Source organism: Salvelinus namaycush, chromosome 4 (genome assembly GCF_016432855.1).
Source record: "Salvelinus namaycush isolate Seneca chromosome 4, SaNama_1.0, whole genome shotgun sequence".
Taxonomy (NCBI): Eukaryota; Metazoa; Chordata; class Actinopteri; order Salmoniformes; family Salmonidae; genus Salvelinus; species Salvelinus namaycush.
Genome location: NC_052310.1, coordinates 23,728,313 through 23,756,041, shown reverse-complemented (window position 1 = coordinate 23,756,041; position 27,729 = coordinate 23,728,313). Strand labels below are relative to the sequence as shown.

The 27,729-nt window shown below is 42.2% G+C and overlaps 1 protein-coding gene across 1 annotated transcript in view; it reads left to right on the top strand.

The window, feature by feature from the left end:
• Nucleotides 1-18,273, top strand: part of scn4aa (sodium channel, voltage-gated, type IV, alpha, a) — a 31,301-nt gene extending 13,028 nt beyond the window's left edge. Inside the window, exons 13-25 of the mRNA XM_038990728.1 lie at nt 183-356; nt 541-897; nt 10,049-10,480; nt 10,770-10,899; nt 11,337-11,491; nt 11,698-11,871; nt 12,160-12,282; nt 12,653-12,934; nt 13,272-13,325; nt 13,665-13,811; nt 15,771-15,860; nt 16,326-16,596; nt 16,835-18,273. Coding sequence (XP_038846656.1) covers nt 183-356; nt 541-897; nt 10,049-10,480; nt 10,770-10,899; nt 11,337-11,491; nt 11,698-11,871; nt 12,160-12,282; nt 12,653-12,934; nt 13,272-13,325; nt 13,665-13,811; nt 15,771-15,860; nt 16,326-16,596; nt 16,835-18,273 — 3,828 coding nt within the window. The remainder of the gene's footprint in view (nt 1-182; nt 357-540; nt 898-10,048; nt 10,481-10,769; nt 10,900-11,336; nt 11,492-11,697; nt 11,872-12,159; nt 12,283-12,652; nt 12,935-13,271; nt 13,326-13,664; nt 13,812-15,770; nt 15,861-16,325; nt 16,597-16,834) is intronic.
• The last annotated feature ends 9,456 nt before the right edge of the window (nt 18,274-27,729 follow it).

Sequence of the window (27,729 nt, the reverse complement as noted above, 5' to 3'; positions counted from 1 at the left end):
TAGCTCAAACTTGCATTGCTACTGTAGCTTCATGGGTGTCATGTCGTTCGCTTGAATCGGATATTACTTAGTCTTTTCTTGTGTTGATGAGAACAATTTCTTAACATCCGAGTTATGGTTTTTGACATGATGTATCCAAATGACAACTTGTTTATATTTCTGATATATGAATCCCTCTCTAGGTTTTCACCGGGATCTTCACAGCAGAGATGGTCTTCAAGCTTTGCGCCATGGATCCCTACTACTACTTCCAGGTCGGCTGGAACATTTTCGACAGTATCATTGTCACGTTCAGTCTGGTGGAGTTAGGTCTAGCCAATGTCCAAGGCCTGTCCGTTCTCAGGTCTTTCCGTTTGGTAAGACACACTGATTTCCAGTCAATTCATGTCTGTGAAATAGTATTCATAGATTAACTTTATTGTACTCATTTAGTTTACAGGGACAATGTACAACAAGGAACTTGCATCAAGAGCACATCAAGCCATGAAAAATGCAATTTGTGTGTTGTCTGTCTGTTAATGTACTATGTGTTGGAGGCAGCTGCGTGTCTTCAAACTAGCCAAGTCGTGGCCCACGCTCAACATGCTGATCAAGATTATTGGCAACTCTGTGGGCGCTCTGGGCAACCTGACCTTGGTGCTGGCCATCATCGTCTTCATCTTCGCCGTGGTGGGCATGCAGCTCTTCGGCAAGAGCTACAAGGAATGCGTGTGTAAGATTGCCACCGACTGTGAGTTGCCGCGTTGGCACATGCACGACTTCTTCCACTCATTCCTCATCGTGTTTCGCATCCTGTGCGGGGAGTGGATCGAGACCATGTGGGACTGTATGGAGGTGGCCGGAGCCGGGATGTGCCTGGTGGTCTTCATGATGGTCATGGTCATCGGAAACCTGGTGGTGAGTGCAGCAGACACCCAACTGTAACCCTAATCCCTAAACCTAACCCATCATCCTTAAAGCTGAGATCCGCAGTAGTGGGAAATAGCACCACGGACGCCCCTCCAACATTCTTATTGTTTTTGTTACCGAGCTCAGGAGGGTCGCGGAACATGGTAAAAAAAATAGCGGTGCATATTGTGCTCTTCTATTGCATGTGAAATGTCAGAGGGGGAAAAAAACAGTGTTTGTTGTTTTCATTAACTTCTTTGTTGTTGTAATATCGCAAACGGCCGTAGCTGTTTCACCATAGAGTCGATGCCCACTCCCGTGTGGATCTAATTCGCATAATAAATGAAATCACCTTCAAAATCAGTCTGTTTATGCTAGAGATATCAGCGTCTCAACCCACCGTATCCGCCGATGTCGGCCTTCCGCATCTGCGGTGGAAGGTGGCGGAGCTACAGTTGTGTTTGTCAGACCAGGAAACGTCCCGAAAATTGGTTTTCACGAAAACGTCCAGAGTCCAAACGGTTTGGGTAAGAAACTATATTATGACCCACTATGGAAAGCTGAGATGCTCTCAAATACGTACATATCAGTTGTTTTGCTCTACGACGCTTAAGCCTCAGAGGACTCGTCTGAAGGTAACCTAGTACCAGGCTGAAAAAATGTATGGAAGTGAATAGGGAATTTACACATGTATACGGGTAATATATATATTTTTTTCTGAGCTTACTTATATCTCTCAAATATAGGACAGACACTGTCTTATCTGGTTACGTAAAGACTATCCCTTTAATTAGGGTTGTATGGAAGTATAAATAGATATTCAATGCGAGGGCACAATAAATCTTTTAAGTATAGTGAACATTCTAGAGATCCTAGATAATGCCTCTCAACAACACACGCAGTCCCCAACTGTGAACATCTGTCACTACTGTCAACTTGTAAATCTCAGTAACATTTGTTCGAAATCTCTGCAGACCTAACGATTATAGTATTGTAATGCTCAGTCAATCCAGGAGATATTGTGCACACAGCTGATGGCGAGTCTATTTTTGGCACCCTAGAGACACCAAGAACAGACACACTACATGGCCAAAAGTATGTGGACACGCCTTCAAATTAGTGGATTCGGCTATATTCAGCCACACCCGTTGCTGACATGTGTATGAAATAGAGCACATAGCCATGCAATCTCCATAGACAACCAGTAGAATGGACTTACTGAAGAGCTGTGACTTTCAACGTGGCACCGTCATAGGATGCCACCTTTCCAACAAGTCAGTTTGTCAAATTTCTGCCCTGCCTAGAGCTGCTCTGGTCAACTGTTATTGCTGTTATTGTGAAGTGGAAACGTCTAGGAGCAACAACGACTCAGCCGTGAAGTGGTAGGCCACACAAGCTCACAGAACGGGACCGCCGAGTGCTGAAGCGCGTAACGAGTAAAAATACATTTGACCTTTTGGAATTACCAATGAGGAGTTAATCAACAAACCATATCAGAGTAGGGAATATACAGTGGTTCTTCCTTTAAAAGTTTTGAGCTTATGCCGCGACCGTTTGTGGTAGATGGTGGCAGATTGTGGTAAATTGCGTCATTCTGGCAACAATGGCTGACACTTAAATAACGTGCCATAGAATTCTGCGGCGCCCCGCATGCTGTGCTGCAGTACGCTGCAACTTTTAAAGAAAGAACCACTGTACAATAAGAGGCACTCCCATTTACAGTATTTGGAAACTCCAGAAGGAGGGATCTAATTCTGCGCTAGACAGGAGTTGAAACGCCATAATGGTGTTTTCAACCTTTTCTGGGTTAGTTCTCCAGTCTTTGGCAAGGTGTTGCACAACTCTTGATTATGTGATGTTACAACATACCTTGTCATGTTTCAGAACACCTCAGGATGAATGTTTCAGTACACCTTAAATCTGTCCCAATACCTTCACAACCAAGTGTTTCAATACTTCAATAAAGTTAAGGTCTCATCTCCTTTAAGGTGGTGGCAGCTCAGTTGCCACTAGATTTAGTGTTAATGCACTTCATTTTAACAGTGTAGTGTCTCGGTTTATGTGCTGTTTGCCTGGAAGACACAGTAGCAGCAGGGGACTTGGATGGGGGTTGAGGGGGTGTGAGACACAAAAAAAAGCCATGTTAGTGTTGGCGCGAATCCCCAGTGCTTTTGTTAGCTCGTCGGGATGAGAATAGCCATTTCCGCTTGAGTCTATTAATAACCACCAGAGAGAGGAAATGCATTTGGCCTCACGCCGCAAATATTGTGCTTGTGTGATCAGCTGCTAACAGCTCATCTGCATGTCCTTGTTCTGGAAGATGAGGAGTAATGACAGGGACAGTGCCTCCCATCCTGCACGCCATCATAGGTGGAGTGGATTGTCTTAGCCATCACTTGTGGTTCAATGCAATACCAAGGCATCTAAGCCAACCACTATCAGTAGTGTCACTCTACGAATCCCGTAATCATATTACACAACATCACAATATACCAGATCATTTTTATTAGGGCTGTCAAAAAAATCAGAATTTGCTCAAAGTGAGCTGTAGATTAATAATGATTTATTTAACTTAATTTTTCATTACAAAAAATGCTCAAAGCGCAGGCCTCCCGAGTGGCGCACTGGTCTAAGGCACTGCATCACAGTGCTAGTGCTAGCTAGTGCTAGCTGTGCCACTAGAGATCTTGGTTCAAGTCCAGGCTCTGTCGCAGCCGGCCGCGACCGGGAGACCCAAGGGGTGGTGCACAATTGGCACAGCGTCGTCCGGGTTAGGGGAGGGTTTGGCCGGCAGGGATGTTCTTGTCCCATCGCGCACTAGCGACTCCTGTGGTGGGCCGGGCGCAATGCACACTGAAACAGTCGTCAGGTGTACGGTGTTTCCTCCGACACATTGGTGCGGCTGGCTTCTGGGTTAAGCGGGCGTCCCGAGTCCATACGGGAGTTGCAGCGATGGAACAAGACTACCAATTGAATACCACGAAAAAGGGGTAAAAAAATATATTTAAAAAATCTCAGTGCATAAAAAGCAAAACAAACAAAAAACGAATTTACAAGAATATTGCCTTCTTGATTTTTTTCTAAAGTAAGTAGATAAATTCATAAAGAACACATTTTTTACCTCAATGTAGGGTGTCCAATTAAAAGCTAATCTTTTGACCAATGGGTCAAATAATATGTTAATTGTGTATGTAATCCTCTAAGAAAACCAATGGTCCAAAACTCATGTCTCGATCATAATCAATCAAATTGATTTATAAAGCCCTTTTACATCAGCCGATGTCACAAAGTGCTCTACAGAAACCCAGCCTAAAACCCCAAACAGCAATGCAATGTAGAAGCACGGTGACTAGGAAAAACTCCCGAGAAAGGCCAGAACCTAGGAAGAAACCTAGAGTGGAACCAGGCTCTGAGGGGTGGCCAGTCCTCTTCTGGCTGTGCCGGTTGGGGATTATAACAGTACATGGCCAAGATGTTCAAACGTTCAAAGATGACCAGCAGGGTCAGATAATAATAATCACAGTGGTTGTAGAGGGTGCAACAGGTCAGCACCTCAGGAGTAAATGTCAGTTGGCTTTTCATAGCCGATCATTCAGAGTTAGAGACAGCAGGTGCGGTAGAGAGGGAGTCGAAAACAGCAGGTCCGGGACAAGGTTGCACGTCCGGTGAACAGGTCACGGTTCCATAGCCGCAGGCAGAACAGTTGAAACTGGAACAGCAGGACAACCAGGTGGACTGTGGACAGCAAGGAGTCATATGGCTAGGTAGTCCTTAGGTCCTCAGAGAGAGAGAAGGAGAGAGAATTAGAGGGAGCATACTTAAATTCACACAGGACACCGGATAAGACAGGAGAAATACTCCAGATATAACAGACTGACCCTAGCCCCCCGACACAAACTATTGCAGCATAAATACTGAAGGCTGAGACAGGAGGTGTCGGGAGACACTGTGGCCCCGTCGGACGATACCTCCGGACAGTGCGAAACAGGCAGGATATAACCCCACCCACTTTGCCAAAGCACAGCCCCCACACCACTAGAGGGATATCTTCAACCACCCAACTTACTACCCTGAGACAAGGCCGAGTATATCCCACGAAGATGTCCCCCACGGCACGAACCGGAGGGGGGCGCCAACCCGGACAGGAAGATCACGTGAGTGACTCAACCCACTCAAGTGACGCACCCCTCCTAGGGACGGCATGAAAGAGCACCAGTAAGCCAGTGACTCAGCCCACGTAATAGGGTTAGAGGCAGAGAATCCCAGTGGAGATAGGGGATCTGTTTAAAAGTTATTGGATTGTTTACCCTTGTAGGACAGTCAGAATTATGGTGATTAAATCAATGGAGGCCAGAGGAAAAAAGTGGTCAAAAATATGGAAAATGTAGTCATGTCAGCTAGGCTGGATTCTGAAAGAATTAAGGCTACTGGCTACCTGACATACTCACTTTCCCGATGAACTCATCTTTCTTGTTGAATTCCCAGGACATAAAACAATATATAGAGGCAAGACGGATATCGATTTTGAGACATGACATGTCGTATTTTAGTGTACATTTCTCATATTAATTAGAAATTCCTGTTCTCTTTTGAAGATTTCTTACAAAAACAAGTGTATCTCTGTGAAATGGCAACGGAGCACTAAGTGTAATACAAGCGTTTTATTTTCAAAGCCTTTTACATTTATTTAAACTTGTATCATGGTAATTTAGCTTTTTGTTAACCGGGTAAACAACTTTGAAGACGACCACCACAAAATGTAAAATCCTCAAAAGTTGTTGCTAGTAACCTGCACCTCCATGTCAACAGTGCTTGGTGCTTATTATGGGATAGATTAGGTTACGAAATCGGACTTTTTGGATATAATGTTAGAGAAAGACCCCACTGAACGATTGAGAACATGAATAATCACATTTGCCTTGTTAAAATGTATTTTATAACATAAGAAAATGAAATTTAATCACAAGTTCGTTTTCAACACCTCTGGGTAGAGTTGGTAGACACCCTACTCGATGTCAACTTGTTTTTACATTGCATTGTAGATTTTATCTGTATAGATTATGTATTTTGGATGTTTTCAATGTATTTGTAACGCTTTCAGACAATGCGATTAATCATGATAAAAAAAATATTTATGCACTTAAATTACAAAAAGTTTAGTTAAAATCCTTAAGAATCTAAGTTAGCATAATAAAAAAATCCCCATCAAACTCCGTCAGTTTAAGGTAGAGATATCAGTTTTTTTTGACTGCGCTGCGTCTCAATCCACCGTGTCGGCCTTCCGCATCTGCGGTGGAAGGTTGCCGAGCTACAGCGGTGTTCGTACCATGAGACCACGGTCTTCTCACAAAAACATCTGTAGCGTCCGAACGGTTTGGCCTAGAGAAACTATTATGACCACTATGGAAAGGGGAGACTCATGAACACAATGGTGTTCTCCGCTTTTGTTCATTTGTTACCCATTCAAATTAATGGAAGTATGAAGGTAGTTTGGTGCCAAGAAAAACAAGGGGTTAAATATGTGTCCGAATACAGAGGTGCCCAAAAACTTGCCTGTTTTATAGAGTTTGCTAGAGGGCACACCTTCCACTAATGCCCTCTCTCCACCTCCATACCTCAGAATGGGAGAATTCTGAACAGTTCTCTCACATGAAAACCAGTAATGAAGGCCCACTTTACACATTACCTCTACTATAACTTACAACACCAGATCTCAGTTCAGTTGCGTTACATTTTGTGGTTTTACTACACAATGATGGTGTTTTGTCATTCTATTTTAACAGTCTATTTATTCATTGGGGGAGGGAGGGAGGGGGGGGGGCTTCTATCTATTTAAGTCAAATGACTTGAGGCAGCAAACAGTGGTTCTGACCTTGGGTATCTGCTAAGACCCAGCTTAAGTGAGCCCCCTGGCACGGACGGAACAAACACGGACAGCTGAGCGGCGCCCGGCGAGAGGGGCTCGGGGATCAGATCCAAGAGAGAGACGTCTGCAGAATGCATCACTAATTGACAGGGAAGGTAATCAAATGTCCCCATCACATGAACACGCGCTGTATGGAATATGGGGGATGTTCCTTTGAGGACAGTTGCGACTTACGAGCACAGTAACAATAGGCTGCTCTGAGTGGCAGCCTACAATGTCTTTTTTTTGGTTGGTCATCATCTCGATTTGAACTCTTTATTGTCTGCTCCCCTCCAGCCTGTTTCTCCCCCGATGTCTCTCCTACAAGCCCTGTATTTGAGACTACTTCTACCATTCTCAGTCCAGTTTGCCCCCCCCAAGTCCTTTTTTTCTTTGTTGTGTTATTATGTTAGCGACAAGTTAGACCTTTGTCAGCCCTATGTCTCAACACACTTTGTGATTCCCTCCACAGCCCTATCCACCCCTACCATAGCACTTAATTTCTAGCCCTTTGAGGCCCCTGTGCTGCTAACCCCCTAGGCCTTGTGTTTCTGCCCCTCTCAGCCCTTTCCCAGGGCCTCTGGCTGATTCACAGCTCCTTACAGAGGAATGAGAGAGATCAGCCTTGCCCAGTCCACCATGTAACCATGATCTACATCTTAATCTGAGAAATAAGAACCCAGATATGGTCTAACGGGGTTTAGACACTAAAGATAGCCACCTCCAAAAGAATCGCAGACAACATTATATTGTCACCACAGAACGACATCAACTTTATATGTGTTATGTATACGAGACGCCCAGGTTTATGATTAAACGGATTCACTTTATTTTACAGCACGAGGCTTGGTGACACACGTGCGTCCCAAACGTTCCTGTTTAGGAGGCACGTGAAAATAGCGTAGGTTTGCTTCTCTTAATTTTCTCTCTCTCTCTCATTAACATTTTAATCATTTAGCAGATGCTCTTATCCAGAGAGACTTACAGTTAATGCATTCATCTTAAGATAGCTAGGTGGGACAACCATATATCACAGTCATTGTAAGCACATTTTCCTTAATAAAGTAGCTATTAAGTGCGAGTGTTAGTACATGAAAGGCAATCTTTTAAGATGCTCTTTGAAGAGGAAGGGTTTCAGATGTTTTCAGAAGATGGGCAGGGACTCTGTTGTTCTAGCTTCAAGGGGAAGCTGGTTCCACCATTGGGGTGCCAGGACAGAGAAGAGCTTGGACTGGACTGAGCGGGCAGCAAACCCCTGCAACTTATCCAGAACGATGCAGCCCACCTGGTCTTCAACCTTCTGAAGTTCTACCATATCACCCAGCTACATCTCACACTCCACTGGCTTCCAGTTGAAGCTTGCATCCACTACAAGACCATGGTAGTTGCCTATTCAAAAGAATACAAAAACACAACCATGAGGCTAAGCATTTCCTAATGGAAATGTACAACTACTACTTCCCATTGCAGAAACATTTCACATTTAGCACACAAAGTAACCGCTGACCTAAAGTTTAAATGCAACAAGTTATTTTCAAAGAGATGGATAACAGCAAGCGCCCTGCAATAAAAAACACAGTTACACTCACCAGATGATGATCATTTGAAACTCAGCTTGTTGTTGAAAGTTATTCTTGAAAAGGGAGAAGCTAACAAATTAGCAACAACTTCCTCTTCAATAACACCTGCTGCAGCCACTGCAAACCTAGCCTACTAGACCGTGGATAAACTGGAAAACTACTGCTCGCTGTTGCGCAATGACCTGTTGGCCTTTGAGAAGGCAAAAGTTTCCATACATTTTTTGGTAGCCAATGGCTGACTTAGCTAGCTACATTTATCTCCCCAGAGACCACTAAAGAAAAATCCTGATTGGATCTCTCTTTCTCTTCGGTGTTAACCCTTTTCAACAAAAACTGAATAGATTAAATCAGAACATCATTGAAAAGTATGATGTAATTGGAGGTATTATTATAGGAGGCACTCAATGTTCCCCACTGTGTTTGGGTTAGTAATAATTTGTAGAGTGGCTCTATTTTCCCCCAGCATTCAGCATTTCACCATTCTTAATGTCTAAAGAATCCATATGTTGTTCGGAAATATGAACACAGAAATACTGGACATTTCAAACTCTTATTATGGTGATGATTTGACAAAATTACAATCTTGGTCTTGAATTGGACTCACATTTTTCTGGTCTCAGCCTTGGCTTGGTCTCGGACCCTTTGTCTCCCTCCTGGTCTCGGTCTTGACTCGTTCTCACCCCCTCCGGTCTTGGTCTTGACTCGGTCCCGCTTTAGGTGGTCTCGAACACAACACTGGCGGAGAGCCTCCATGACACAGAGAAGAGCAGTCTCGGTTGAGTGACCCGTCTTGAAGCCTGACAGGTTATTGGTCAAGATTGTTCTGAGAGAAATAGCGAGAGAGTTAGTCAGAGACAGCACGCTCAAGTGTTTTGGAAAGAAAAGATAGAAGGGATACTGGTCTGTAGTTTTTGATCTCAGAGGAGTCGAGTGATTTCTTGAGGAGAGGATCGACTCGGGCAATTTTGAAGTCCGAGGGGAAGCAGTCAATGGTCAGGGATAAGTTGATGAGGGATGTGAGGAATGGGAGAAGGTATCCATAGATGGTCTTGAGAAGGGAGGAGGGAATGAGGTTGAGCGGGCAGGTTGTTGGGGGGCCAGACCTCACTAGACGCAGGATTTTATCTGGAGAGAGAGGGGAGAAAGAGGTCAAGGCGTAGGGTAGTTCTATGTGAGTGGGACCAGTGGACTCAGTAGGCTGATTTAATGAGTGGATGTTGTCAACCTTCTTTTCAAAGTGGTTGACAAAGTCGTCCGCAGAGAGGGAGCAGGGAGGGGGTGGAAGATTGAGGGAGGAGAAGGTAGAAAATAGTTTCCTAGGGTTAGAGGCAGAAGCCTGAAATTTAGAGTGATAGAAAGTGCCTTTAGCAGTGCATACAGAGGAAGAGAAGGTAGAGAGGAGAGAGTGGAAGGATGATAGGTCCTCCGGAAGTTTAGTTTTCCTCCATTTTTCGCTCAGCTGCCTGTAAGCTCGCAGTAAGTCACTAAGCCAAGGAGCAGAATATAATATATGTGTCTTTTGGCTGTCTTTTAATTCTCCCAGGACACCTCCCTCATACAAACGCATAAGGCTGGGAGTAGCTGGGAGTAAAGTAAGATCAGATTCCCCACACTGCCCTGTCAGACACCTTCTCTCTAACCTTCAAAGATAACTGCCACCTCTATCTCCCTGTAGGTGCTGAACCTCTTCCTGGCCTTGCTGCTCAGCTCATTCAGTGGAGACAACCTGTCCAGTGATGACGACGGTGAGATGAACAACCTCCAGATCGCCATCGGCAGGATCAACTGGGGCATCGACTGGGTGAAAGCCTTTGTCCGCCACATGGTCCTGCAGCTACTGGGCAAAAAAGCCACCGGGGACAAGGAAGGGGGTGAGGGGATCGAAGGAAACCCCGAAAAGGAGACCTTTGGACTAAACCACTTAGACACGTGCCAGGATTCCAAGATGGCCGACGGGATGACCAACTGTGTGGACGGGCTTCAGGCAGACGGCGAGATGAGCCTCAATGTGCCCATTGCCCAGGGGGAGCCGGACTTTGAGAACGATGATGATGACAGTGGGTCTTTTACATCAGATGAAGAAAATGGACATGGTGATCACGTAAAGGTACAGTATGATGGCAAACTGAAGACGATAATTGTACTCTGCTTTATCTATGAACTAAGAATTATCAGTTAATAAACTACTTATAAACCTTCATAAATCTTATAAAGATTACCATGTAAAGTGTTACCTGGATATTTAAGCAAACAAGTACAAGAATGAGGACAAATCTCACTTGGTGGTTCTCTTCAATCTGAGTTCACAATCCTACATGAGTTAGATTTCTCCTCTCTCTCCTATCCTGAAGTTGTGGCTGAGATTTTCACTCAGTCTCTCTCCTCTCCATCCATAGTTGTTGGGTGCAGTGGGTGACGAGTCCTCGGTCTGCAGCACGCTGGACTATGTACCTGAACCAGAGCCTGTGGAAGAGGAGGAAGAGGAGGAGCCAGAGCCAGAGGAACCAGAAGCTTGCTTCACTGATGGTACACAGGAAATACTGTCCCCTGCTTAAATAGATCTGGGTTGGGTTTCCTGATTGTCATGGTCTTTACAATGTATTGTTACTAAATTACAAAAATGCAACGCTAATATCAAGTGTTTGATGTCTAATTTACTTGTGGAAATATCTGTAAACTTTGTCCCATATCACACACATTGGCACATCAGAATTCACAGAGAGAGTTACTATATTCTATTTCATGTAAGGTGGGACCAAAGAGTTTGGAGTCACGTCTTAATAATGTCAGTAAAGTGATTGCCATGATTCGTCACATCTTTTATTTGCGGGATTGTCCAACTCGCTCAGGACTTGGCTAGACTGTAGGCTATGCTACACAGACAGCACCTCAGGGGCGAGTGAAACAGTCCAAATGAAGCATACAAAAACACCATGTTGGCATTTCTCTCTCTCTCTCTTCAGGCTGTATCGCGCGATGGCCGTGTCTGACATTTGACGTCTCTCAGGGCAGAGGCAAGAAGTGGTGGAACCTCCGCAGGACCTGTTTCACCATCGTGGAACACGACTACTTTGAGACCTTCATAGTCTTCATGATCCTCCTAAGCAGTGGAGCTCTGGTGAGTGAGTCCCTGGTCGTTGACCCATTTACAGTTGATTCTCCATTACCGAGCTATTTGACTTTTGACCTTGGCTCACCTGATAAATAAATGTATTCAGAAAGTGTTACTTCATATATATATTTATTTTTTCTTCTGCTTTTAACGTTCTCTGGGAAGGCCACTAGTTATATTGAGATCCATTTTCTTTGGCTCACTTCTGATAGGCTTTTGAGGATATTTACATTGAGAGGCGAAGAACTATCAAAATCATCCTGGAGTATGCAGACAAAGTCTTCACCTATGTCTTTATCATTGAGATGCTCTTAAAATGGGTGGCGTACGGCTTCAAGACCTACTTCACCAACGCTTGGTGTTGGCTGGACTTCCTAATTGTGGATGTAAGTTTCCGTTGAATTGTTTTTGGAGTGATATTTACACAGAATGAAACGTGGGTTAAGCAATGTTACAACTAGTATCACTGTTGTGGGCGAGCTCAATAATACATGAATGTGAAAATCAAGGAAGACGTTGACATTTGTGTTACCTTGTAACCTCCGCAAGTAATTGACATGTGTTATCCTGCTTGGCAGAAAATACAAGACATTCAATTTGTAAAGTTTTCTTCATTCGTACAAGCATATAACGAGATGTTGGGTGACTACAATGACGTTACAATCCTGCCTCAGGTTTCCTTAGTCACTTTAGGAGCTAACTGGATGGGCTACTCTGAACTTGGACCAATCAAGTCTCTTCGAACACTCAGGGCTCTAAGGCCACTTCGAGCCCTGTCAAGATTTGAGGGAATGAGGGTGAGTAACTGTTTCAAACCTACCAGTACATACACACTTAAATATCCACGCAGACACAGAAAGACACACATCGACAGACACGCCGACAGAAATGCTAATACAGACAATCCTAAACGCATCCATCTCTGACAGTGACGTCTTGTGACAGAGTTGACTGTGGTTAGCTATGACTATTGCGATGGAGGTGATGTAAGTGGTCATGACTGACTATTGTGACGAAGGTGGTGTTAGCAGTCATGACTGACTATTTTGACTGCGGGGAGCATGACTTACTATTGGGCGGTGGTGACTGCAGTGGTCACGGCTGACTATTGTAACGGAGGTGTCTTTAATGGTTTTGACTGCACTGTGTCCTGTCTATGGGAGGAAGGTGGTGGTAAACGCTCTTATCGGCGCCATCCCCTCCATCTTCAACGTGCTGCTGGTGTGCCTCATCTTCTGGCTCATCTTCAGCATCATGGGGGTCAACCTGTTTGCCGGAAAGTTCTACCGCTGCATCAACACCACCACGGAGGAGCTGTTCCCCATCACCGAGGTCAACAACAGGAGCGACTGCCTTGCCCTGCAGCACGCCACCCAGGAAGCCCGCTGGGTCAACGTCAAAGTCAACTACGACAACGTGGGCTTGGGCTACCTCTCTCTGCTGCAAGTGGTGAGGGCCGGGGTTTCTGAGATGCATGGGTGGCGCGCGCTGGCTCTCAAGCTGTGGCCCAATCCTCCTCCTGGAGAGCTACCCTTCCTCCTTCAGGCTTTTGCTCCAACCCTACTCTAGCACACCTGATTCAACTAATTAGCTGCTCACCAGGAACTCGATTAACTGAATCAAGTGTGTAACAACAGGTTTGGAGCAAATGCCTGCATACCCAGTAGCTCTGAAGGAAGAGACTTGGTCACCCCCTGGTCTACGAAAGTATTTAATATTGTTTCCTTCTCTGAGGGTGTTGGTGTACTCAAAAGTATCTGAAAAAAAGTGCCCTGTCTCCCTACAGGCCACATTTAAAGGCTGGATGGACATCATGTATGCTGCAGTGGACTCTCGAGAAGTAGGTACTTATAGAAATATAAGATACTGTAATATAAACATTTGGTTTGGGGAGCAGTTATTACCACAGAATACAAAGTCATAGCTTTAATGAGTAAGCCATTGAAAAATGTGTATACATTCTTTATAAATTATCATAAATGTGATTAATGCTTGTGAATTGTAATATTTCAAAATGCTTTTATTAAAAAGTTTATAGTTATACACAGTTAGTCAGATATTATTCATGCTTATTCAGGAAGGTCATTTTAAAGTGTTACCGGACACATTGGTGGTAGTCGAATTGTTGTATGTAATGAAGGTTTTTGTTTGACGAGCGAAACTATTTATGGTCCCCTAGGTGGAGGAGCAGCCCTCGTATGAGATCAACCTCTACATGTACATCTACTTTGTCATCTTCATCATCTTCGGCTCCTTCTTCACCCTCAATCTTTTCATTGGTGTTATTATTGACAATTTCAACCAGCAAAAGAAAAAGATAAGCGCCATCCTTTTTTCTTTTTTTTAACTAGTAAATAAAGTGATTAATAGATGGATATGTAGTTGGATATAGAAATCCCCAACAACTGGATGAGTCGCCATTTTGTAAAGGTTCGGAAATGATCCAACCATTGTGTATTGATCCAAATTTTGATCCAAATTTAGTTGAATATAATAGTAAACTACGTTCATTATATGTGAATAAATGCAACAGGCCGTGTACGTCTCTGGAGGAATCTAGTCAAAGTAGCGAGCCTTACATCACCTCTCAGTAGGACAATAATGAACATGTCTAACTTGCACCGTTCTGCAATTATTAAGAGACTAGATACAAATAGCTTGTTCTAGCATTCATTTATTGAGGCAAGCACATCAGAGATGTCAATGTGGTACCCAAGCATATGCTATGTGTATAGTGTAAATAACAACTACCAATAGACCTACTAAATTGTATGCGTGTAGTTAATCAAATAATTACTCTGTAAAACGAGGAATGCATTTACTCAATTCAACTAATATAATTTATTAGTCACGAAAGAATTAACACTCAATTAGTGTACATTCATAAAATGATACAGTGCATTCCCCTTGACTTTTTCCACATTGTTACTTTAGAGCCTTATTCTAAAATGTATTAAATAGTTTTTCTCTTCATCAATCTACACACAATAACCCACAATGACAAAGCAAAAAAGTTTGACATTTTTGCAAATGTATTAAAAATAAACATTTACTGTACATAAATATTCAGACCCTTTACTCACTACTTTATTGAAACACCTTTGGCAGTGATTGCAGCCTCAAGTCTTCTTGGGTATGACGCTACAAGCTTGACACATCTGTATTTGGGGAGTTTCTCCCATTCTCCTCTGCAGATTTTCTCAAGCTCTGTCAGGTTGGATGGGGAGCGTCGCTTCACAGCTATTTTCTCTCCAGAGATGTTTGATCGGGTTCAAGTTCGGGCTCTTGCTGGGCTACTCATGGACATTCAGACACTTGTCCCGAAGCCACTCCTGCGTTGTCTTGGCTGTGTGCTTAGGGTCGTTGTCCTGTTGGAAGGTGAACCTTCCCCCCCAGTCGGAGGTCCTGAGCGCTCTGGAGTAGGTTTTCATCAAGGATCTCTTTGCTCCATTCATCTTTCCCTCAATCCTGACTAGTCGGGTTCTTGGTCACCTCCCTGACCAACGCCCTTCTCCCCCGATTGCTCAGTTTGGCCAGGCAGCCAGCTCTAGGAAGAGTCTTGGTGGTTCCAAACTTCTTCCATTTAAAAATGATGGGGGCCTCTGTGTTCTTGGCGACCTTCAAATGCTGCAGAAATGTTTTGGTACCCTTACCCAGATCTGTGCCTCGACACAATCCTGTCTCGGAGCTCTACGGAAAATTCCTTCGACCTCATGGCTTGGTTTTTGCTCTGATCTGCACTGTCAACTGTGGGACCTTATATAGACAGATGTGTGCCTTTCCAAATCATGTCCAATCAATTGAATTTACCACAGGTGGACTCCAATCAAGTTGTAGAAACTTCTCAAGGATGATCAATGGAAACAGGATGCACCTGAGCTCAATTTCAAGTATCATTGCAAAGGGTCTGAATACTTATGTAAATAAGGTATTTCTGTTTTTTATTTTTAATAAATGTGCTAAAATGTCTAACTGTTTTCGCTTTGTCATTATGGGGTATTATTTGATGAGGATTTTAGAATAAGGCTGTAACGTAACAAAATTTGGAGAAAGTCAAGGGGTCTGAATACTTTCTGAATGCACTGTATACTGTACAGATACTCTTCAAGAATCAAACTGTATTTATAACTATTTTAAAAGTCCAAAAATGTATGTACCAATCGCAGATTGACTACAAATCAGAAATCGAGATTGAATATGTACAGTTTTAATTCATTTTGATGTATACATGTAAATGCCCAGAATAATTGTTGATTTGATTTTGATCCTGCACTTTGGTGACGACATCTTTATGACAGAGGAGCAGAAGAAATATCATGAAGCCATGAAGAAACTTGGCTCGAAGAAGCCAGTGAAGCCTATCCCAAGGCCTACGGTATGCAACACATAAATGGCATTCGGTTATAGCCACACTCTTATGCTACTCTCTAGTATTAAGATTCATTACATCTTCCTAATCAAAGACTAAATTTACTCTACATAAGAACCTTCAATAAATAAAATGGCTGATTATAGGGATTACATAATTTGATCAATGATCTTTTGTGTTGAAAGTGCATTTTTTATGTATAGAATTTCAATGTCAATCTTTTGACCAGTGATTGTGTGATACATTTCATGTACAAGTAATAATTCAATTATGCTATGGGGCTAGAGTCTGCAAGTCCTGCTCTGAGTATACCACATACACAGTGACATTCAAATGAGTGACTTTGCCATGACATCATCGTTGACCCATCTTAACCTGTTCTACACAACATTGGATTTAACACACCTAATGAAATTTGTGTTTGTGTTCTCCCTCGCTCTCTCTTTCATGTGACCCTCGGGCCCCTTACAGAACATGATTCAAGGCGCTGTGTTTGACTTCATCACTCAGCAGTTCTTTGACATCTTCATCATGGTCCTCATCTGCCTCAACATGGTCACCATGATGGTGGAGACGGACGACCAAAGCGAGGAGAAGGAAAACGTCCTTTACAAGATCAACCTGGCCTTCATCGTAGTTTTCACCTGCGAGTGTCTGCTCAAGATGTTTGCCCTTCGCCATTACTTCTTCACCATCGGATGGAATATTTTTGATTTTGTCGTGGTCATCCTGTCCGTCGCGGGTATGTACCTCAAGATTCTTTACACTGTATACCTTATTGTATACTGTACATAGGATAAGTCATAGACAAGTTATAACAGGGTTGGGGTCAATTCCATTTAAAATCAAGTTAATTCAGAAAGTAAACCAAATTCCAATTGAAAAATGTCACACTGAAAAGCATTGAAGATGAGTTATTTCGACAGTAGATGGAGAGGTGTGATTGGTCATTAACCATTGTTTATCTAATTTCCCCTCAGGTATAATGCTGTCGGACATCATAGAGAAGTACTTTGTGTCACCCACCTTGTTCAGGGTCATCAGGCTGGCTAGGATAGGCAGGGTCCTGCGTCTCATCAAAGGTGCCAAGGGCATTCGGACGCTGTTATTTGCGTTGATGATGTCACTCCCTGCCCTGTTCAACATCGGCCTCCTGCTCTTCCTCATCATGTTCATCTTCTCCATATTCGGCATGTCCAACTTTGCCTATGTCAAAAAACAGGCGGGCATCGACGACATCTTCAATTTCCAGACGTTCGGCAGCAGTATTATCTGCCTGTTTGAGATCACCACCTCTGCGGGTTGGGATGGTCTTCTGCTGCCAATTCTAAACAGCGGTCCTCCAGACTGCGACCCAGACATTGAGAACCCGGGCTCGGACGTTCGGGGCAACTGCGGCAACCCAGGCATGGGTATCATGTTCTTCTGCAGTTACATCATCATGTCCTTCCTGGTGGTGGTCAACATGTACATCGCCATCATCCTGGAGAACTTCAACACGGCCCAAGAGGAGAGCGGGGACCTGCTGTGCGAGGATGACTTTGTGATGTTCGAAGAGACCTGGGAGAAGTTCGACCTTGAGGGCACGCAGTTCATCGAATACGCCAAGCTGTCAGAGTTTTGTGACACCCTGCAGGAACCCCTGCGTATCGCCAAGCCCAACCGGATCAAGCTGATCTCGATGGACCTGCCCCTGGTCACGGGCGATAAGATTCACTGCCTGGACATCCTGCTGGCCGTCACCCAGGAGGTGCTGGGCGAAGGGGTGGAGATGACGGCCATGAAGGTGAGCATCGAGGCCAAGTTCAACATGAACAACCCCACGACAGACTCCTACGAGCCCATCACCACCACGCTGCGGCGCAAGGAGGAGGAGGCAGCAGCCGTGATCATCCAGCGGGCTTACCGCAAGCACCTGCTCAAGCGCTCAATCCTGCATGCCTCCTTCATGCGCCGCTCCAAGAGGCAGATAAGGCGGGAGGAGAACGAGGAGCCCCCGGAGACGGAGGGACTTCTGGTGCGAAAGATGAACGTGCTCTATGGGAGCGACCTGGACCTTGCCGCAGAGATGGAATTGGCTGGGTTGCGAGCACAACCCATATCGGTCCCTTTGGTGTCCAATCGGCCATCGGACCTTCCCAAGCAAACACAGACCACCAGGCCGGAGCCTGGCAGACCACTCCTCTTGGTGGTCCCCGTTGAGGTCACCAGTGAGGTGGTGTTACACTCAGCCCCTGTGACGTCTGATCCACCATTGGACCTCCCAGAGCAAACACAACCATCAGGGTCGGAGCCCACAGGGCTGGAACCTACCTGGCCGGAGCCTGCTGGGCCAAACCTCTTGGTGTTCCCCGTAGAGGTCACCCCCTATTCGCGTAGCCATGAGTCAATAGACAACCTGCGAGAGTCGATTGTATAACAAAAAGCACTTGAGGGAATTCACCATGGTCTTCCTATTGTATTTTTCACCGATTTGGCGAGTAATTTTATGTGTTGGGAGTGTCGCCAATATAGTTGACGCTTCCACATAGCACTACTATGAAGTGATTACAAGTAGCTGATGGTTTAGGTATAATAATTAAAGTCAAGTTTATTGATCGTAATAGGGGGTCTCGTTTTCTATTTTTGTAAGGCCATTTCTAGAATTGATCTATATTTGACCACTGGACTGTTAGATAACTCTGTATTCTATTTTATACCTACAAACAATTCACAATCTCACAAAATATAAAATGTTTGATAATCACTGTCCATACATTTCCCATAGGAATTGGGCATGTTTTTGACAGTGAACATTACCCACATTAATTGTTTTGAAGGAATGCCTAAATGCCTTTATTGCCATAAAAGCAGTGAGCAACATTTCATACTCAGATCATGCCTTATTTTTACATTTTGGAATCACCTTATTTTTTGGGGGAAATCACCCAGATTCACCTGTGCCTACTCCAGTATGTCAAAGTGGAATTATGTTTTTCAATTCTTTTATTTTTTACAAATGAATTAAAAATGAAAAGCTGAAATGTCTTCAGTCAATCAGTATTCAACTTTTTCATTATGGCAAGCTTAAATATGTTCAAGAGTAAAAAGGTGTCACAAGTCATAAAATATGTTGCATGGACTGTGTGCAATAATAGTTTTTAACAGGATCTTTTGGATGACTACCCCATCTCTGTACCCCACACATACAATTATCTGTAAGGTCCCTCAGTCGAGCAGTGAATTTCAAACACAGATTCAACCACAAAGACCAGGGAGTTTTTCCCAATACCTTGCAAAGAAGGGCACCTATTGGTAGATGGGTAATTTAAAAAAAAAAGCAGACATTGAATATCCTTTTGAGCATGATGAAGATTTTAATTCCACTTTGGATGGTGTATCAATAGCCCCAGTCACTACAAAGATACAGGTGTCCTTTCTAACCACTCCGGGATTTCACCATAAGGCCAATGGTGACATTAAAACAGTTAGAGTTTAATGGCTGTGATAGGAGAAAACTGAGGATGGATCAACAACATTGTAGTTACTCCACAATACTAACTTTATTGACAGAGTGAAGAGAAGAAAGCCTTTACAGAATACAAATATTCCAAGACATGCATCCTTTTTGCAACAAGGCACAAAAGTAATACTGAAAAAATTGTGTCAAAGCGTTATGTTTAGGGCAAATCCAATACAACACATTACTGAGTAGCACTCCATATTTTCAAGCATAGTGGTGGCTGCATCATGTTATGGGTATCCTTGTAATCATTAAGGACTGGAGAGTTTTTCAGGATGAAAAAGGAACGGAATGGAGCTAAGCACCAGCCAAATCCTAGAGGAAAACCTGGTTCAGTCTGCTTTCCACCAGGCACTGGGGGATTAATTCACGTTTCAGCAGGACAATAACCTAAAACACAAGTCCAAATCTACACTGGAGTTGCTTACCAAGAAGACACTGAATGTGGCCGAATTACAGTTTTGACTTAAATCTGCTTCAAAGTCTATGGCAAGATCTGAAAATTGTTTTCCAGCAGTCATCAACAACCCATTTGACAGAACCTGAAGAATTTTGAAAAGAATAATGGGAAAATGTTGCACAATTCATGTGTGCAAAGCTCTTAGAGCCTTACCCAGAAAGACTCACAGCTGTAATCACTGCCAAAGGTGATTCTAACATGCATTGACTCAGGGGGTTGAATACTTATCTTACCAAGAAGTTTTATTTCTTATATATATATATATATTTTTTTTTTTACAAATGTTAGCATTTTTCTTTCACTTTGACATTAGAGTATTCTGTGTAGATCATTGACAAAAAATGACAATTAAATCCATTTTAATCCCCCTTTGTAACATAACAAAATGTGGAAAAAGTCAAGGGGTGTGAATACTTTCTGAAGGCACTGTATATCCTCCAGTTCATGTTCAAGCAGTTTACCGTGTAACTGCCAGAGGCACCCCCGTCTCAAGGCCCCTCAGAGCTGGCTCCATCACTTTGTGTCTAACAGGTCTACTGGTAATCATTTATTTTAAAGTCCGTTATTGACCATTTAGTTACTTAGAAATGTCTTAATTAAAGTAAGTATAAATTAATTGAAATGGTAAGTACCAGTTTCAACCGGGATGTAACACAAATTATCCAAAATATTATGTTTCTTCATTTTGTCTCTTCAGCTGTTAGTGTCACCTCCAAAATATTTTTACGTACTGGGGTGGGTATCGGTTGGTTTACAAGGGAATAATTGTCAACTGAATCTGTAATGTGTACATGAGCCTTATGTGATACAACAGTTTACTGTTACTGGATGTCTGTCTGAAATGTCTCTGATTAGTGAGCCAATATAATTATATGTTACAGTGGTATGGATGTAGTTCATAATATGAGTGAGATCATGTGCAGTTTGTTTTATTGAGTTAATCAAAATGTACATTTTATTGACTAGACCATTGACTAGAACCAGCCTTGTAATCTTACCGGCACAATCGAGTCGTAGAACTATTCACTTAGCGCCTGATTCAAAGTTGGCTCAATTGAGCACCTGCGTAAGTCCTTCGTCTATTACTATGCCTGCCTGATGACTGTGTATTCTTTTTTTTTATTACTACGGCCAAGGGACTATTGAATGGTATAATTGCTTTGCTCTTCGGTCCCACTTTATTTAGTTAGTCCTCTATAGATGGTCTATATGTTCCAACTATCAGCAAAAGTTTCAACTTCAAGTCTGTTGACATGTAACAATTCGCTGAGGTTTGGGTTAGGTTTAGGGCTAGGTTTAGGATTGAAGTTAGGGTCATGTTTAGGTATAGGGTTAAGTTTAGGTTAAGGGTTAGGGCTAGTGGATATTGTTTGAACAATTTGTTGATAGTTCACAGCAGGCAAAGTTGGTTGAAATGACGTAATTTCGACAAATTCTGTCCACTGGCTTAGTTGAACGTCCATTTGCCGTCAATATGGGATTATCCAAATAAACTGTTACCGGCTCCTCTCCACATACTGCTAGATGCCACAAGACTTATCACACATTTTCTCATGAGCAAGACTGCGTATCAAACACCTACCTACCTGCAGAATTCGTCTGAATACCAACACCCTGGTGATGTGTGTCATTTTGTACTTCCAATTCCATTTTGCACAACTTATATCAAAGCTGACTCATGTTTTTAGAATATTAGCAAATTTATTGAAAATTAAATACAGAAATATATCATTTACATAAGTATTCACACCCCTGAGTCAGTATTTGTAGAAGCACCTTTGGCAGTGATTACAGCTGTGTCTTTCTGGGTAAGCCTCTAAGTGCTTCCCACACCTGGGCTTGAAGAATTTTCAAAATTCTTCAAGCTCTGTCAAATTGGTTGTTGATTATTGCTAAACAACCATTTTCAGGTATTGCCATAGAATTTCCAGTAGATTTAAGTCAAAACTGTAACTCGGCCACTCAGGAACATTCACTGTCTTCTTGGTAAGCAACTCCACAGTGGATTTGGCCTTGTGTTTTAGGTTATTGTCCTGTTGAAAGGTGAATTCATCTCCCAGTGTCTGGTGGAAAGCAGATTGAACCAGGTTTTCCTCTAGGATTTTGCCTATGCTTAGCTCCATTCCATTTCTTTTATATCCTGAAACACTGCCCGGTCCCTAACGATTACAAGGATACCCATAACATGATGCAGCCACCACTATGCTTGAAAATATGGAGAGTAGTACACAGTAATGTGTTGTATTGGATTTGTCCAGAACATAACACTTTGTATTCAGGACAAAAAGTGAATTACTTTGCTACATGTTTTGCAGTATTACTTCAGCGCCTTGTTGCAAACAGGATTCATGTTTTGCAATATTTGTATTCTGTACCTGCTTCCTTCTCTTCACTATGTCAATTAGGTTAGTAATTTGGAGTAACTACAATGTTGTTGATCCACCCTCAGTTTTCTCCTATCACAGCCATTAAACTCTAACTGTTTTAAAGTCACCATTGACCTTATGGTGAAATCCCTGAGTGTTGTCCTTCCTCACCGTTATCTGAGTTAGGAACGATGCCTAGGGTTGCCAACTTTCTCACTACCAAATAAGGGACAAAAGATTGTGTGCCAGTGCACGGTGCCACGGGGGTATGGTGTTGTGTGAATGAATATACACGGTATATTCATATTCTTAATCAATTGGAAAGGCAAAACATTTGTATACTCCATTTAGCCTATAGCTTTACTAAAACTGTATCGTTATGTAAACTTCAAAGTAAATGATCAAAGAAATCACAATTTGGACCTTTACAGCAACAAAAACACAACTTTTCAAATGCAAAAAAGGGGCATGGGTCACTCACCAAGTCTACATATTTTTTGCTGCTCTTGACTGATTCAAGCAGTCCTTTCTCCTCTTCCATAGCCAGAGAGAAGTCATTACATGACAAGTCACAGTTCCCAGATATTTGAAGTTCATTTTTGATCAGCTCTGTGCTACATCGGTTTCTTGAGTCTGACCATTTAATGGTCATCAGACAGAAAGTCCTCTCTACTGTCACGCCCTGGCCTTAGTTATCTTTATTATTTTAGTTAGGTCAGGGTGTGACATGGGGGATGTTTGTGTGTTTTTGTCTCGTCTAGGGTGTTTGTATTGTCTAGGTTTTTTTTGTAGAGTTCATGGGGTTGTGTTCATTGTAGGTGTTTATGTAAGTCTATGGTTGCCTAGATTGGTTCTCAATTAGAGGCAGGTGTTCAACGTTGTCTCTGATTGGGAACCATATTTAGGCAGCCATGTTCTTTGGGTATTTTGTGGGTGATTGTTTCCTGTGTCAGTGTTTGTGCCACACGGGACTGTTACGGTTTGGTCACGTTTATTGTTTTGTATTGGTGTTCATAGTTCAGTTTTCTATATTAAAACATGGATACCTACCACGCTGCGTATTGGTCCGATCCTTGTTACACCTCTTCAGAGGAAGAAGAGGAAGACAGCCGTGACATCTACAAAGGCATTTGAGTCTGGCACACTGAGGACAAATGAGACAATCCTGAACATGTTGATCAAGTTGGCTTTCCCTAGGTTTTGGAAAACTGCCACCTACTTCTCACTGGTGGATTTTGTCGTATCCTGTCTGGCTTTCTGCATTTCCTCCCGGCTAGCACAAAACTCTTCATAGAGTTGGTCCATACTGACTGTCTGTCATTTTGAGGGCAACCACCACCTGCTCCAGGTCAGTGAAGGAGAGCTCCTCATAGAGGCCAATCAGTTTCACCATTACATTTTCTGGTGAGAAATCAAACCACTTGTCAATGTATGTAATGATGGTGTCATAGAACTTCAAAGTCCTGTTGCTGCTTGGACCTTTGTGCTGACAATTGTTTGTCCATCAGCTGCTTGGTCTGGTATCAGAAAAAAACTGTCCTGTTTCAGCTGAAGCATCGTTAAATGTTGAACTTTTGGACTTCCTCGTAAACATCTGTGATGGAGAGCGTTGTTTCCTCCAGCTTTTTTATGAGTTGGTCAAAAACACACCCACGTTGTGTAAAAGGCACAGAAATCTCAGCAGCTTCTGTTTTTTCTTCATACTCAAAAATACTATTCAGTGCCACAGGACAGGTCTCCCTAAGGGACCTGAAGTATGATGTAAGAGCTGGCCAGCTTTGCTGGAGACGATCGACAGCTGGATGAAGAGAGCCATCGTGTGCAAACATGTCGCAGAATTTCACGCCACTCAACGTCAACAAAGGCAACAACAACAAAAATGCGCGCAGTTCCTCTCTTCGGGAAGCAGATACTGAAAAGTGGCTGTAGATCTGTAAAACAATTGTCTCAATTATCCACTGACAGCTGATCGCAGGCGTGCTTGCAGGCATTATGAGCAATGTGAGCTGGGCAATTAGCTTTCAGAATGCGATTGTTGGCACTGCTCAATAACTGGTAAACGGAGAGGTGTTTTCCAATTGTCAGTTTCCTCAGTAGACGTCATGAAGAATGCACCGATATTGCTAGCACCTTTAGCTAGCGTGGCCTTGTGCATTTCTGTGGGTGCATGCTGAGTTAGGTCATTCTCCCCTTCATGGCCAATTGACAATTCCCGACGGCATAAAGTACAGAAAGCTTTCGTCGAGTCACCACTGACAGCATTAACCCACGTCTTTTTCGGCTTCACATTGTTTGTTGTAGCTGCAGTCTTTTCTTTTTAGCATGTTTATCCATATTTCCTTGATATGCCAAACCGACCGAACAATAACAGAAATTACTTTGCAGGAATTGCCGCGTTTACACTAAACTGTGATTGGATGAATATACGGGACAAGGGAGGTCCCGTATGGAACAAACCAATTTAGCCCAATATAAGGGACATCCCGGCTAATACGGGACAGTTGGCAACCCTAATGATGCCTGTATCTTTGTAGTGACTGGGTCTTTTGATACACCATCCAAAGGGTTAATTAATAACTTCACCATGCTCAAAAGGATATTCAATGTCTGATTTTTAATTTGTATTACCCGTCTACCAATAGGTGCAATAATTTGCGACACGTTGGAAAAACTCCTTGGTCTTTGTGGTTGAATCTGCGTTTGAAATTCACTGCTCGACTGAGGGACCTTACAATTATCTGTATGTGTTGTGTACAGAGATGAGGTAGTCAATAAAAAAATTATGTTAAACACTACAGTATTATTGCACACCGAGTGGCTTGTTATTAAGCACATTTTTACCTCTGAACTTATTTAGGCTTGCCATAACATATGGGATGAATATTTATTGACTGAATACATTTCAGCTTTCAATTTTCTTCATAATTTATAAAAATATAATACAAAAAAAACTATTCCATTTTGACATTATGGTATATTGTTTGTAGGCCAGTGACAAAAAAATCTACATTTAATCAAATCTAAATTCAGGGTGTAACACAACAAAATGTGGAAAAAGTCAGCAGGACAATAACCTAAAACACAAGGCCAAATATACACTGGAGTTGCTTACCAAGACAACGTTGAATGTTCACTTAAATTGGCTTGAAAATCTCTGCCAAAACTGGAAAATGGCTGTCTAGCAATGATCAACCACCACCTTGACAGAGCTTGAAGAATTTAAAAAGGAATCATGGGCAAATATTGTACAATCCATGTGTGTAAAACTCTTACAGACATACCCAGAAATACACACAGCTGTAATCACTGCCAAAGGCAAGTCTAACATGTATTTACTCAGGGGTGTGAATACATATCTAAATGAGATATTTCATTTTCAATAAATTTGCTAAAATTTCTAAAAACATGTTTTCACTTTGTCATTATGGGGTACTTTGTGTAGAAAAAAATCTATTTAATCCATTTTGAGTTCAGGCTGTAGCACAACAAAATGTGGAATAAGTCAGGGGGTATGAATAATTTCTTAAGGCACTGGAACTGATGGCATGGGACGTGGACATAAGTCAACATTAGTCTGGAAGTCTGAACACAAACTTTGATTTTGGAGTGAACTGTCCCTTAAGTCTGTACTCATGTTGTAATGATAGCTAGACTTACTGTTGTGTAAGTCGTAATTTAATGAAACAAATATCTTACTTGGAAAATGTATAAATGAATGAAATAAGCACTTTTGAAGTGTTAAGGTTTTCTGTGCTAGAGTGTAGGAAGTTATAGACTGTGTCTCCCGTTCTAAACTACTTGGAAGGAAGTAGAGCACCTTAGTGTGTGTTCAACTGCTTTAAACGTCGTCCCTGAAATGAATGTAACAGCTGCCTGACCTTAACATATTTCTTAAATACTTCTTGTTAGGGGTCTCTTTTTCTTATGAATAAACTGCAGTTATGGCAGTAATTCCTATTACAAATACTAGAGACCTGCAGTGGTGGTATCTGAGATGATATGTCATCGCTGCAATACTTAAATTGTTTGACAGCTTGCTCCTTAAATGGCAAAATCGAAATTATATACATACTATATACCATTGTTTACATTTTTAATGTAGGGAGAGTCATATGCAAAACGTTAATAGTAAGCTTACAATCAGTGTTGCCTGTATATACTTTTGGCTCAGTATTGGAGGTTCTCTTTTTCTTGTGACTTTTTTCCTTTGTATTATCTATTTAAAGCCATTTTATTAATGTACAATTTAACCATGTTACTTGAATAAAATGTTTTAAATGGGGAAAAGTAAACGGGCTGCTTTTATATGTTTCAAACTGTTCTGAAGTATTTGGAATGGAATGTCATGTTTAGGGATAAGAGTTACGTAATTGACTGTGTGAATAATACTGTATGTTGCAATGCGGGCTTTCCCACAGTAATAAATGCACGCCCTCTATTGGTTGTCCTTACATAGCACGTATGACATGCAATATGCAATTATTTGTTGTTTCACACCAGCTATTTTAAGCCCAGGTTACAAGATGTATTGGCCATAGGTAAAAAGCAAGAAGATCTTCAAAATTGAAAAGCTGTTACTGAAATGTAGTTTGTGCCAAAACAATTCCCCGACATGACAATGATTTTCATAATACATATTTACATTTCAATATCTTTTCACCAATGTCGAATAAGTAAATAATCAATTAATTCAGCAACTTCCAAGTGCTTATTTAGGGGAGAGTGAGTAAATTTAAAGACAGCGGTTGAGATTGGAAATGGAAAACTGTGAATACCGGAAGACCAATTGTCACATTAGACTGTCAGGCTAGTTTCACCTTTCTGTTGGGATTAGACACGTATTGAATGTCTTGTACTTACATACAATGTACCATGCTGAGGTTGCTGAAATTCCAGAGAACTTTTGTCATATAGCATTTATACCCATGTAACTAAATACTGTTGGTGAGTAGCCTTTAAGGGAAATAACACATTCAAATCAAAGTCTGTCAGATATTTTTAAACCTCTATAGTAGTCTAATGTCAAGATGAAACCACATCCCATGACATTGGTTGTGTAGATCCAGCTATATGCCTCCAATGCACTTGAATGCTAAAGATAAGTGCCAAATAGAACCAGGAAATCAGACATTGCTTATATTTTGTATTCATTTGTGATTGATGCAAATAGCTGGATCTGCTCAACCGATGTCGGGAGACATGGCTTCATCTTGACATTACTCTACTTTGAAAACATCTGACTCTACATTGAAAATATCTGACAAACTTCAATTGAAATAGTTGAATAGGTTTTGTGTACTGTTATCCCCTCATAAAACCGAAACGCAATCACTTATATTTGTAGTCACAACAGGGGACTGAATATCCAACATCTTTAAAGAGGCTATAATGAACTTTTGCCTCTTGATAGTGCTCTTGAGCCAAAAGGGGTTCCTTAAATTGGCTGAAATATTGCCCAGAAATAACCATATTGGACAGAAAGGGGCACACCTACCCACGCCCATGAGCAAAATATTATATTATTAGCCTTAAGGTTTGTTTGGTTTT